Source organism: Bolinopsis microptera, chromosome 13 (assembly GCF_026151205.1).
Source record: "Bolinopsis microptera isolate Bmic1 chromosome 13, MBARI_Bmic_1.0, whole genome shotgun sequence".
In the NCBI taxonomy this organism is placed as follows: Eukaryota; Metazoa; Ctenophora; class Tentaculata; order Lobata; family Bolinopsidae; genus Bolinopsis; species Bolinopsis microptera.
In genome coordinates, this window is record NC_087084.1 from 13,306,665 (window position 1) to 13,320,510 (window position 13,846).

The following is a 13,846-nucleotide window of genomic DNA, read 5'->3' on the forward strand; positions in this document are numbered from 1 at the left end:
ACCCTTAACGGCATTGTGCACTGATAACCCACCAGTACCACATCAAAGTCCATTAGGGGTCGAGTTCGCATATTACGTAATCACTTGTTGGACAATTTTTACCCCCCTCCCCTCCGTTTAATTAGTTTTACACATAGCTATTGTGTCAAAATTACACTACCCTAGTTTAAGTTATTTGGAAACCCCATCCCCCTCGGCTGATTACGTAATATGAGAACGACCGCTTATTATCGATTATCTTCCTTGCTTTTTATCGATATCATACGGAAATACTTTTTTTTGTGTGGATAAGTTTAATTTTGTGCAAGGTTTGATAAATCTTTATAATATTTTTGTAACCAACGACAAGTAATGAGACGTTTATCAACAAAGGAAAATTGAATTAAGAACATTTTGATGTGCTGATTTTATGGACAAAGCCGAGAATAGAAGACCTATTTAGTATTTATTCAATAAATATCGAAGGAAACACTATACATAGTATGGCAGGAATTTTTAAAAGCATTGTTCTTGAACAAACAGTGAAGTTACGAACAAAATAATTTATTGAAACTACCCCGCGTTCAGCCTTTTACATAATTAAGCTAATTACTAATTGCCAATAGATTCTTCAATCAGGTTCATAAATAGACACTAACAGTATAAATAAAACTAGCAATTATAGAGGTCCTTAGTCCTGGCGTACTGCATATTTACATATTGTTTATTAATTTATTTCCAGTTAAGATTAATAAGCTACAAACAAGTTCATACACAAAACTATTTAAGCAAATGTAATTTCTCAGTATCTGTGTCCTTGTCTGTATCTGCCAGCTATAACTGGTTTGAAGTCGTGAGTCTTGGGCACTTCATCAGTAAACGCCGCACTGAAAATACAGTTCGTCAATACATCGTAATAACAAGACAGATTTGTCAGTAATTTTCATCGTTAAGAATAATTGATAATAGCTATGTATGTCAAATTTAAATGTTGACCTACGCCATAACCGGACACTGATTAGTAAAAACTAGATTGTTGAGGTGGTTTCTACTCACTATGGTGAAATATTGTGGTGGTTTTAAACTAATTTCAACACTACAAATTTATTACATTTATTGAGGACGTTACAGAAGGAATTAGTTTAATGTAGTTGGAGGAGTCCCCACTCTCCTCACGTCCAACAATGGCGTTTCTCTCGTAGCAAATATAAAGGTCTGCGCCGCGTACGTTTATATAGGCGCGCGGCGCAGACTGGAGGAAATTACACTGTGTAAGCTCGATCAGGTGTAATGTAATATTTACGGCTTAAAGGTTTACTTACAATTCAGCCATGAAAGGCTCGAATGTTAACACCTCCGCGTGTTCTCGTTCTATTTGTTTCAGCGTTATTCCTCGCTCTACAACGTTAGCTCGATCCACCATGTTTCGTAGGTAGTAGTCTGAAATGTGTTACAAAGTGAGGGAAAGACACGTGACACGCTATAAACCAATCAGGACGCAGCCAGGAATAATCCTGGTGACGATCGCATTATCGCAGTAACGTATCATAAACTCAGCAATTATCAACCAGCAAAAAAGAATTCATGTAGTAAAGTTCATCCACTAGTCTCTCTTTGGAGCGTATTATGCATTCACCCAAATTTCAGCAAATTATAATTTATTAAACGGTTTATGAGTTTATCGTCAATTCACAGAATTGGCCATGGATTGATTTTTAGTCAAAAAGAAAACTAAGTTTGATAACTTACACAGCCAAAATATTCCGAAAAATCCAATAGCAGTTTGGAAGATCGTACTCTTGTTCCATTCAAACGTGGAATCTAAATTTTCTCTCGAAATAAACCACCTGAAAACGAATGATAATGTCAAATTCATGTAAAGAAGATGATAAAGCTTTTCATTAGATACCTCTTCAAAAAGGATGAATCATAACCATCACTTAGGCTTTTTGTACTACCATAAAGGATAGAAACAGTATTTATATTTATAAAGCTTAACTTTGTGAAAATAAAATAACCATGTAACCATGTTATAAACATCACCACATATTTAGATGGATTAAAGTTTAAACATTGAAATACCAACATACCTATCATGGGCTGGGTCCATAAGACGATGCTGACTGTCGTGACGCCACACGTCCATGTTATGGTAAGCCTGAAATATTGCGGAGTTAGAATTAGATAAAATAATTATTTGGTACAACAGCGTGTTATGATACAGAATAACTTAGACTAACCTGCTATAATAGACCAAAATTGGCAAATTTTATTACAATGAAAAGTTTTAGAAATGTTTATGTGGTGCCGAGTAAATTAGAATTGAAACATCACAAAAAATCGAAAATTAACATTTCTGCTACAGAATGGAGTATGAAGAATAACCTTCGTTGAAACTTACCGGAGAAACTTTTTCTCCTCTCTTGTTGATATATTGGTTCCGCGCACGTGCATGCAACGTGTTCGTCACACGTGCAAGGGTCACGTGCGTAAATCTCATGACCTAATAAGGGAGCAAAATTAAAATTTTGAAAATTTGATTTTACACGCTCTTGGAATACATTTCCATCGTTTAATGATTATAACCAGTCAAAATTAACTTGATCTGATACTCTGGATAATATTCATTTGGCAAGAAATATAGAGCGAAAAAGTATCAGTATTTCGAATATGTAAATTATCTGCGAATGATACCTAAAGAAGGAGTTGAAATTTAAATACAAATACGTACAAATATTGTAAGATAGTTAAAACGCGTTCCAGATCTTTTCAATTTTGTAAATTAAGGGTTGAAGAATGTAAGAATATTTTATGAAACCCAGGCCCAGCACGCAGAAAGGTTTACTTTCAAACATTTATTTTCAGCAAGCGATGCATGGGAAGAAATGAGATACTTAACTCGCTTATAAATACATAGTTAAAATTTATTTAATTAAATCCGACATATTAATTAAATTAATTAAAACAGTGGCAAATCTTCACTCGAATGCCATCTTGAAGTTCTTCTCCTGTTCCCGTTTTTTAACGTCGCACAGCAGGCTGACATCCTCCACACGTTTCTGTAGCACTATGGAATGTTGATCTATCCACACTAGTGCGTCCATGTGCATGTTTAGAATTTTAGATATCTGGAGGGAATATTTCTAGATTAATCACTGAAGGAGACGATAGGACAAACAAACAAACAAACAAACAAACAAACAAACAAACAAACAAACAAACAAACAAACAAACAAACAAACAAACAAACAAACAAACAAACAAACAAACAAACAAACAAACAAACAAACAAACAAACAAACAAACAAACAAACAGCTCCTCATTACCTGGTACATTGGATTATTCTCGTCCTGGTTGCTAGAGTTGACTGAGTTGAGGTGTTCTATAACCTCCGTCACGTCCCCTGACATCTGCTGTAATTGTCCGTCTATGTGTTCTGCCAAGGAGTAGGTCTTTTCTCGCTCGTTATCCGAGTACTGGTTGTTTAATGACACTCCTGAGGACAACCTTGTTAACTGCGTCATTTGTATGAATGATTTGTAAACTTGATCAGTTAGATTGGACTAGAAAGATCATGTGATTCGGACATTTATTGAGACAATCATCATATCAATTATATAATGAGGTAACCATCCAACTTCAAATGTTATGTGCTACACTAGAAAATAGTATAACACGGAAGTAAATTACAGTTAATTAGATAAAGAAGGAATAAAACCTGCAGATTTAATCTTCTCCTCGAGAGGTTGGAGCATGTCTTCCAACTCCTGCTGTTGAGATGAGATAAAGTCCAGGTCGTGGTTTAGCCGCTGCTGATCTGCTCGCACTTTTTCTACTTCGTTATTTAAATCTGAAAGATGGGTCACTAAGAGGGATAATGTTCACTGACTCACTTTTAATTCCATTTAAGTTAGATTTGGTCCTAATTTTGTGATCAACCGGTTTTGTCTTGCTTTTGGTATCTGTCATATACTGATTCCTTCCTTCACCTCTTTACGTTACGTTCCAGTTACATGTCAAGCGTTGCTGTCAAATCAAGAAAATCCTCTAGTTAACAGTTTAATAAGTACTAATAAAATACAAACTAACCTAGAACTTGTTCAGCGTTGCTCATCAGCAACTTTAATAAAACACAAACTAACCTAGAACTTGTTCAGCGTTGCTCATCAGCAACTTTAATAAAACACAAACTAACCTAGAACTTGTTCAGCGTTGCTCATCAGCAACTTTAATAAAACACAAACTAACCTAGAACTTGTTCAGCGTTGCTCATCAGTAACTTGTCCCACTGGTTCACTTGGTTAGCTTGTCTCATGAACATCTGCTCCTGTTCCTCCAGATCCACACTCCACTTGTTTATCAGCTCCTCTATCTGCACATTAGTAGGGTAATTTGAGTTAATTAGGGATAATTAATGATTAGTTTAATTAACTAATTAGGACAATTAATTGAGCTGACAAAGAGTATTATCTCCATATAAAATCACTGACCTGTTTATACGAGTAGGATGAAGTAGTAGTCGCGGTGGCGGCTGCTGGTGCGGTCGTGCTTGCTATCGCTGTAATTATGAAATTATTATGTAATTATGAAAAACATTAATGTTTGTAATTATGAAAAACATTCTTTAATCAGAGAAAATAATGAAGTATTACATGAGTTCCCCGCCATTTTATAGGGGGAGTATTGGGTCAGGCTATACTGTGCTTACATTGTGTAAATTTATGCTCAACCCAAGTGAATCCATACTAAGTCTATCAATTTTCATCAGCAGTGGTAACAAACATTAACGATTTTGAACATCAAACAGAATCATTTAAAAGCTCCAAAACTCCCAACAGATAACGTACATGTGGTACCACCGAGACTGAGGCCAGTAGAAGCAGGAGCTGCACTGGTGGTGGTTCCTCCTAACTTAAACCCGGTACTGAGGAGAGAGGAGGAGCCGGTGGTGGTGGTTGAGGTGCTGGCAGGACCTGCGGAGGAAGCTCCCAGTAGTCCACCGCCTGTGGAGTGTGGTCATAAATTTTGGATGACGGAGTTGTATGAAAATTATGATATTCCGGTAACAGAAGCAATGTTCAAAAATTAACGTTAAAATCTCGCATTAAACCATGATAACGAACATCAGTCAATTCTCCAGATTTACGGTATGTTCTACTTCCTTACCTTTTACCACGGCTACTGGAACCGAACAGTTCTGAGTATAATGAACTTCAATAAGACTCACCTAATGAAGGAGTAGCAGTGGTGGCAGCAGAAGATAACCCCCCAAACAAGGATTTAGTAGTCGCAGCACTTGCCGTCACCGCGGCAGCTGTACTAGTTCCCCCAAACATAGACCCTGCAGTAGAGGCTGCTGTTCCAAAGGAGAGAGCTGGTTTTGCAGTGGGAGCTGCAGCAGTACCCCCAAAAAGGGAGGTAGTCCCGGGTGTGGCTGAGGGTGCTGTAGCGGGATTGTATGATAGGTTACCAAAGAGGGATGGAGTGCTGGTTGCTGCTGTTGGGGCGGCGGGGGCAGTTCCTCCAAAGAGGCTTGGTTTTGCTGTTCCTCCTCCTGAATAAAAGAGAAGATCAGTGAAAGTAGATACTTAAAGTCGCAAAAAAAGGTCTGCGATGCACCTGACATGAATTAGAATAAATTGACAGCACTGTTAAGTTAACGTCCAAGTAACTAAAATGTAACTCACCAAAGAGGGGTGTGCTAGCTGCTGGTGCACCGGTCGTAGCACCGAACAAAGATGTTCCACCTGCAGCTAGAAATAGGATGATATTAGTGTTGTTGGATTGTAAGTAAAAATCTTGAGTCTCATACTTAAATTAATATCAACAGTTGGTTTTAACCATCAACAACGATATTCGTAGTCGTCAAATCTTTGATTTAATTTAACTCCGTGTATTTTTTGAACTACTGTCTATCCCGCTACTTTATCACGAAAACTTCAATCACAAATAATATTTGAGAGAAGAGAAACGCCATCTATCTTAGGACGCGAGGAGAGTTAGACTCCACAGACTACATAAAATCAATTCTTATAATCGTATTTATTTTATTATTATATTATGACGCAGTGAAACTATCAATATATTGGGACTTACCACCCCATGGCAACATTAAAATACATTGACTCTATTACATCCCTGTTAATATATGATTTTGTAATGTATGGTCCTGTTAATATATGATTTTAGTTTTATTTAACGGTGGTCCAACATCTACTGATTAAGATACCTGATGAAATGTCCTGAATCTTATTACTAGTGGCAGTAAAGTGATAACTTTCGGTGCGTCAATATTAACAGTTACAAAAATGACAGTATCGTTTTCAGGGAGCGGTAAATACTAAATTGTGGAATTTAAAGTTATAACCTTGGTTATCAAATGCTTTTTAGGTACCTAACAGGTTGTTTTCAAAAATAAGACCAGATGATGAAAAGCTGCCATTAACAACAATAATGAAAATCGCGCAGTGCGCGCGAAAACAAGAGCCCTTTTGTACACAAGTGTTAAATTGATTCGCGTCGTTTGTCGAAGGAGAATTATATAGCAATTCGGAGATTCCCTCATCTCTGTTGAAGGATGGAATCTATGAAGGATCTCTTCATACTGATAACTAGTACTTATCAGAAAACATATAAAGCGTCGAGCAAGTGCAAATTGGTAAATGACAAATCTTTTAAGTTAAGCTCTTGATTTTGTAATGTATGATCCTGTTAATATATGATTTTGTAATGTATGATCCTGTTAATATATGATTTTTACTCACCAGCAGGTGTACCAAAGAGTGATGGTGTACCAGCAGCAGGAGGTTTAGCACCACCAAACAGGTTACTAGCTCCCCCCGTGTTTCCAAACAGAGACATTCTTTATTCTAATGGTTGTTGTTATGGTTATTAAATATGTAAGATTGAATTCCTTGGATGAATAAAATGGTAAATTGTTTTATTTATAGAAGTTATAACGGAATTAAGCCGCTTCGTAGAGTCCTTTTATCTATTAAGACAGGTATTAACTTTATAATCCCTCTCTTTGCACACAAAGATCAAAGTTTTTCAATTTGTCCCCATGGCCCAGACATAAAGAGGACTCTCTAGTTTTATTTAACGGTGGTTCAACCATTCTACTGATTAAGATGACCTGATGAAAAGTACCTGAATCGTATTACCTAGTGGCAGATCAAAGATGATAACTTTCCGGTGCGTCAGATATTTAATCAGTTCACCAAAAATGAACAGTATCGTTTTTCAGGGAGCGGTAAATACTAAATTGTGGTAATCTTTAACAGTTATATAACTTGGTTATCAAAATCTAGTAAGTAACCTACACAAGGTTGTTTTCAAATTAAGACCAGTGCATGAAAAGCGGTGCCATATAACAACAAATAAATAAAATCGCGCAGTGCGCGCGAAAACAAGAGCCCTTTTGTAACTAAAGTGTCTAAATTGATTCGCGCGTTCCGTCGAAGGAGAATTATTATAGCCAGATTCGGAGATTCCCCATTCCATCTTTGTTGAAGGATGGAATCCTATTGAAGGACATCTCTACTCTATACTGATAACTTAGTACTTACCAGAAAAACAATAAAAGCGTGAGCATGGCAAATGTGGTAAAAAAACGACAAATCTTTTAAAATTACAGCTCATTTACATTTTACACCGTACAATACAAATCAAGGTAAAATTGATTACATATGAAACGATAAAACCATTAAAATCATTCACTGCAAGACTGTTCGCATACCTAATAAAACCTATTTTTAAACATTTAAAAAATCATAATCAAAATACACAACTGTCACCTACAAAAATAAATCACGATACTACAGGTATAAAACTATAAATCATACAAGGTTATAGGATTATAGTACCATAAGCACATTATAGTTCTATAATGTACTTATGGTACGGCACAAGACAACAGTCTTGGGAATATCTTCTGACCAAGATTTTGAGTAAAATTTTAAGTAAAAGTCCTTTAAAACTAAATAAAAGGTTAACATGAAAGGAAGAACATGCAAATACCCAATGCTGAAACAGTTCTTGTCCAAAAATATGATCTCGAGGCCCTACCAGGTAAAATCTGAAAAAGAGGAACTATTTCAATAACTGTGCAAAAATTTTAATCAACAAAAGATTAAGTTTCCAGGGGCAGGTTTTCTTGACGCGTGAGAATTTAGACAGCAAAATTGTACATATTGCTCATTTGATGGAAGTTCGATTTTATTACATAGATCGATGGCTTTGTCCTTTTATATTTATGGCAAAACATTCCATCTTTTACATAGTCGATCATTGCATACCAAACTTAGATGCTTATTCACCGGAAGATGATGTAACGCACATCACGATTCATGAAATCAATTAACCGTGAAACGTATAGAATTGTTTGCAAAATACTAAATTATTTCGAATTTCCATTTCCATAAAACCATCAGGATGTTACATACCATATAATGTTACTGTTCTAAATTAAATACCTATCGTCTCCCCCCGTGAAGTGGTTATTTTATTAACATACATGTATTATCATATTATAAGATTACTGGAAATAATAATTTCCGTTTTATTACAATATTTGTACTTTATAACAGTTACTATACTCTTCAGATTAGGTACTTCTTACGTAATCAATGGTTTCAGGCTTATCTCAAATAAATAATATAGAACCCGTGAGTTTCAGCGGCAAACCTTCTAAGTATCAAGTATGATGTTCAAAATATGCTCAAATTAAGCGATAAGGACCTAAAACGTGCATCCTCCCACATAAGATAACGCGTCACACTGCGGTACAGGACTCAAATGCAATTTCATACCTGACAAATTCCGTTCCTGTAGGAACAGTACGGGCGTTTCACTACATTTTGGCAACTTGCTAAATAAATATAATATCGTGTTGCACAGGCAACCCTAGATTTGTAGAGCTTCTTGGTGGAAGTGAAAATAATCTACCAAAAGGGTTAAAAGTAAAGGTCTAAGTTATCAGTAAACAAATTTTAATCGTTTAAAATTTTTAAACTTTTTGAGTTAAAATTTTAAAATTTTAGTTCCTGTTAGAGTTAGGAATGATAATGAAAAAAAAGATAAATTAACACTGTTAACACATAAAGTTATGAATTAAACAAAGCAACGGTTCTGGGCTTTGATAAGGACTGTCTGTACCAGTGGTGTTACGTTGCCTGTTGGCCCCCCTCGCTGAAAAAGCACCCCCCTGTTGGCCCTCCTCCCCTTTAGACGCCCCTCCCTAAAATTGAACAAATTAGATGATTTTAGAAGTGTGTTTCTAGAGCAAAACGCGCAGTTTTGCTAGTACCGTAGTTAAGTTATTCGAGATTGTCCCACATTCAAACGACGATTTGGCCCCCCCCCCCCTGCACAGCGGTGTCAGTGGGGCCCTTCGTTACGCAACTGGCCTGTACGACCTACGTCCGTACTTCTGTGGAAATTTATGGACATATCTTCTAGGCCCTGCAGAAAATTGTTCTCTATCGAGCTACAAAACATTAATACATTAAGATAAAGGCTGTATCGAGATACTGTGACGTATTTATCAATTTGTTTCAAAGAGTTTAGGCACAAGAAAAGCTCAAGGGAGGAACAAAAAGTTAAACAAACTGTTTCATAGTCTACAAGCCTCGCTGTCTTTATGTACTTTCAAAGATGGAAATTGAGTACTAAATATTTCATATACTATAGTTCATACAATTCTCTATTGTTTGGAGTTACTTCAGTGTTTATGAGAGCACGGAGCTACTCGCACAGCATTGAGGACCAACATTGACTTTAACGTGGCAATCCAATACTAAAACAATTGTTTTATTAAATATTTGTTTTATTATATCTGATGTTTCATATGATTTTTGTGTGGCCCTTACTTAGATAAATATACATGGCGGCCGCGGTGATCTCATCCGACCAACAATACTAAATTCAGCCAAGTAATTTATGATTTTATATCTTAATATAGATGAGTTCAGCATCGAAGACCCTGGAGGATTTACTTGTTTCCTCGACATACAATTTACATTTGACGTCGATGGAAACCTCCAGACTGACCTGTATGTAAAGGAAACTGATTCTAGGTCTTATCTATACTTTGGATCCACCCATCCTAACCATGTCTACAGCAGCATCATCTATTCCCAATGTCTCCGTCTCCGCCGTATCATCAATGACAATGATAGGTTAGCCCTAAGAATCGACGAGCTGAAAGAGTGCTTTTCGAACTCAAACTACCCGACAAAGATGATCAACAACATCTCTTCGAAGGTGAAAACATTCGAACGCAGGCTCCCCACCTGCAGGGATACCTCGAACAGTTCTATAATGCTCCCTGTGTCCCCTGATAACACAATACGTGTTATCTCCACCTTCGGAGGTGACGCGGCACTGATAGACGTAATTGAAAAGTTTGAGTCCACCATAGAGACTTCTCCGAGTTTGTCGTCTACCTCTAACACCGACACGACAAGTACAACGGAGACTACCAACAAGGATAGAAACACCGGCAAAAGACTATTCAGTTATGTTAAACGATCAGGTGCATCTTTGCGGAGAAGACTCCTCAACCCACAATTGCACGCAGAGAATAACACTATAACAATAACAGAACCTTGCCATCAAAGAAATTGTAAGTGTTGTGCAATGATAGGAAGTGAAAAGTGTTATTGTATTAATGGAGTCAAGATAAGACAAGCTCCAGGGACCTGTTCTAGCTACAACATAGTCTATATATTCATTTGTAAATTATGTCCATCTCCTTTCTGCTATGTTGGACGTACCATTAGGACTTTGCATGAAAGAGTAACCGAACATAGAGCTAACTATTATAAATTATTGAAAGACCCTTCCTTAAAACTTAGTGATGATTTTTTATCTGATGATAGTGACACCTATAGTTTAGCAGCTCACCTTATAGACTCACATAACCTTTCCAATAGACCTGATTTTGATGCTTCTTATAATGTTTTTATCCTAAAGAATTCTAGTCCTAGTAATTTAGAAGTTAACGAACATCTACTTATACAAAAACTCAGAACTTTGAAACCATATGGTATTAATTCATGTGATCCTTTTGGTATGCCACTTTTATTTGAAAATAAAACTTTTGACAATGGTCCTTAAATTATTTCACCCTTAATGCAGGGACTAGTATATTTTTCCGACTAGTTGGGGCCTCACAACCCCCCATACCCGAGTGCTTCCCATTCCATTTTTGAGAGTTTGGCTTCTTTTTACAGCTATCATCCTTTAGTTCAATTTATAATTTTCTGATATAATTGGAGTATTAACCCTTATCTTTATTAGGTACTGAAGATGTCCGAAAATGTTTTACCAATGATGTTATAAAGATTTTGTTGGAATTTTTAAACTCATTCGTTGTCTGACTGTGGGAACTATTGATTCTTAATTTATGATTTTATCCGAGGGTAGGTACTATAATTAATTCAATAAAAATAATGTTTATTGATTAATGACTTGTCCAAATCTTACAATGTTGCAGTCTACAGATTATGCAAGAGTGTCGGACCATAAACACTTTCGTGCAACCCTGAACATCACCCTAAGGCCTTATTTCATTATTTTTTAACGTTGACGGCTGATTTTATTTTATTTCATCCAAACATTTTAAAAGAAAACATAATTTTAAACAGCGTTACATTTCCCTGGAATCCAGCCAAAAATGTCACCTCCTTTTCCGCAATGTGACGGAATAATGACTCAATCACTGAGTGACTCATCGAATATTTTAAGAGTATACTCGAAAGCAAAACTTTTTTATTAAGTAATACTTGGGAGAAAAGTCTAGAAGGTCGTACATAATGCAATAAATATTACGTAATCAATATTGTAGCAATTTTTACCCCCTCCTGACAGCAATATTACGTAATCATGGCCTGACCCCCCCCCCCTTTCTGACTTGTTTCCCTAGAAAAAACTTTTCTCTACGTTTCATGATACCCTGATCATGATGAGCCGAAATCATTGTTATGATATCCGGCCAAGCACCTTTCAAACTGACTTACTATAGGAGCCGGATTAGATAAGGATTAGATAAGGAGCCAATGGCATAAAATGGAGAATTACCCAAGAGTTTTTTCCATTTTCTCCATAGAAAAAGTCTCAATTTTATGCCATTTTATGCAATTTAAATTATTGTTTATGTAAGTGATACTTGGGAGAAAAGTCTAGAAGGTCGTACATAATGCAATAAAAATTTCTGAGGAAAAATGATCTATGGCCTTTGAGAGTTTGAGGTCATACTGTGCACAAATAATCTTGAGAATTTTGTCATATTTTTGCACTTTACATTCCATTTAAATTAGAATGCCCCTGGAAATTTGTCATAATATATTATCTCTCATCACGATCTGTTAACACACAGACAACATTTTCATCGTGTTAGTAGAAAATAATAATATGATGTGTCGACATTTTTATAAAAATGTGGGGACTGGGAAGTCCAAATTTATGTTTCCCTCTCTGGTGTAATAAAAGAAGATAGATGCTAACTATAGAGGATAATCATGAGTAACTAATAGCAATACTATCGTTTTTGTAGAGGAAAACAAAAATTGTGACTTGAAATGAGTTGCCAGTACCAATGCTGTAACATCATAATATTATAATTTAGACTGTATTTTATTATAATTTATACTGTATATTATCATCTCGAGTCAAAAATATTCCCAACAACATAACAATTATCGCCATGTTTATTTGAACAAACATAAACGAGAAGGGGAGTTGAAGAGATTATAAACGAGTTTTAAAATTATCGTAAAAAATTGCTTAGAAACATAAAAACGTAAGAATAAAGTGATAAAATATTGACGACAAACATAAAATAAGTGATTAATCGTTAATTATAATTATAATCAATCGCTATTAAATGATTATGATCATTTACATCGCTAATTATAATTGGTATAATTATCTAATCTAACAATCTAATCTAATTATCTAATAATCTAATTATCATTTATCTAATCTAATTATCTAATTTGATTTAAGGTGACATTGTATGAATCCTTGTGCTGAGGTCAAAATATTAGTTTGCCCTGGGACATATTGTGAGCCAACAATTTCAATTAAATAACATTGACTCTTGAACGACAAAAGTTAACGCTAGGGCACAAAGGAATGACGATCATCGCCATAATTAATCATATTTGGGCACAGAAACCAGTTAACAATGTGAATTAATACAAACATAATTCGTGGGAGTCGTTGCGAGGCTTTTTGATTTTGTCGATGTTTTTCATAATCTTATCGTACATGGACAACTGAAATACGATTAAAGTTAATAAATTATTCAATTAACATCTTACTATATATAAAGCGAGACGATATATATGGATGGATCCGTGCCATTTTACTGACACCACGGCATCAACTTTAACGCGACTTTCCGCAAAAACCGTAAAAGATATACAACTGAAACTTTTTTGACTGGGTCAAATGCCTTTATGGCCTTCAAATCAGCATAAAAAAATAAAATATTGGCCAAGGAATAAGAATTTTAGTACCCAAAATTTGGACCCCCAAGTGGTGTCAAAAACGCGAATTAAATAGATATTAATTATTTTAGTCTCTTGAGTCTTGACACCACTTTAGGGTTAGACGGGTTCCTGCTAGTATAATTTAACGCTTCGATGTAGACTTATGAACATGATCAATGTTCAAATATTTAATTTTATCTGACATTTTTCATGACAATATCACGTATACTGTATAGGTAGATTCTCGGCGTATGATGTTATAAACACGTACATTGCAATGGGTCTTATAACGGTCGTACATCCGGATCCCGATGGCAGTTTCGCGGCACTCTCGTGGCCACAGTGTCGCAACAGAGCCACGAGAGTGCCG

At 35.8% G+C, this 13,846-nt stretch overlaps 4 protein-coding genes across 5 annotated transcripts in view; 1 reads left to right on the top strand and 3 right to left on the bottom strand.

The window, feature by feature from the left end:
- The window catches only part of LOC134824674 (Bardet-Biedl syndrome 7 protein homolog), a 638,888-nt gene that overhangs the window by 483,705 nt on the left and 141,337 nt on the right, over positions 1–13,846 (top strand). The window lies entirely within an intron of this gene.
- The window catches only part of LOC134824684 (uncharacterized), a 61,549-nt gene continuing 48,062 nt past the window's right edge, over positions 360–13,846 (bottom strand). For both annotated transcript variants that reach the window (XM_063836652.1, XM_063836653.1), the window contains exons 2-6: positions 2,381–2,482; positions 2,070–2,137; positions 1,729–1,826; positions 1,302–1,419; positions 360–866 (exon numbers count right to left, since the gene is read on the bottom strand). In XM_063836652.1, the coding sequence (XP_063692722.1) occupies positions 782–866; positions 1,302–1,419; positions 1,729–1,826; positions 2,070–2,137; positions 2,381–2,479 (468 nt within the window). In that variant the 5' untranslated portion in view covers positions 2,480–2,482 and the 3' untranslated portion in view covers positions 360–781. The remainder of the gene's footprint in view (positions 867–1,301; positions 1,420–1,728; positions 1,827–2,069; positions 2,138–2,380; positions 2,483–13,846) is intronic.
- On the bottom strand, positions 2,642–6,866 carry LOC134824680 (nuclear pore glycoprotein p62-like). Its single transcript, XM_063836647.1, has 9 exons — positions 6,745–6,866; positions 5,668–5,733; positions 5,208–5,534; positions 4,828–4,983; positions 4,471–4,538; positions 4,229–4,352; positions 3,699–3,830; positions 3,307–3,476; positions 2,642–3,107 (listed from the first exon to the last, which is right to left on the bottom strand). Exons 1-9 carry the CDS (start codon positions 6,839–6,841, stop codon positions 2,958–2,960), a joined length of 1,290 nt encoding a protein of 429 aa, XP_063692717.1. The 5' UTR covers positions 6,842–6,866; the 3' UTR covers positions 2,642–2,957.
- The window catches only part of LOC134824682 (proteasome activator complex subunit 3-like), a 54,315-nt gene continuing 48,042 nt past the window's right edge, over positions 7,574–13,846 (bottom strand). The window contains exons 8-9 of the mRNA XM_063836650.1: positions 13,188–13,260; positions 7,574–8,057 (exon numbers count right to left, since the gene is read on the bottom strand). Coding sequence (XP_063692720.1) covers positions 8,044–8,057; positions 13,188–13,260 — 87 coding nt within the window. The 3' untranslated portion in view covers positions 7,574–8,043. The remainder of the gene's footprint in view (positions 8,058–13,187; positions 13,261–13,846) is intronic.

Coding starts and splice junctions, on each gene's coding strand:
- LOC134824680 (XM_063836647.1), bottom strand. CDS start 6,841: ATGTCTCTGTTTGGAAACACGGGGGGAGCTAGTAACCTGTTTGGTGGT. Junction 3,831..4,228: donor CAACGCTGAACAAGTTCTAG/GTTAGTTTGTGT, acceptor CCCATCTTTCAG/ATTTAAATAACGAAGTAGAA. Junction 3,108..3,306: donor AGAATAATCCAATGTACCAG/GTAATGAGGAGC, acceptor TATTCCCTCCAG/ATATCTAAAATTCTAAACAT.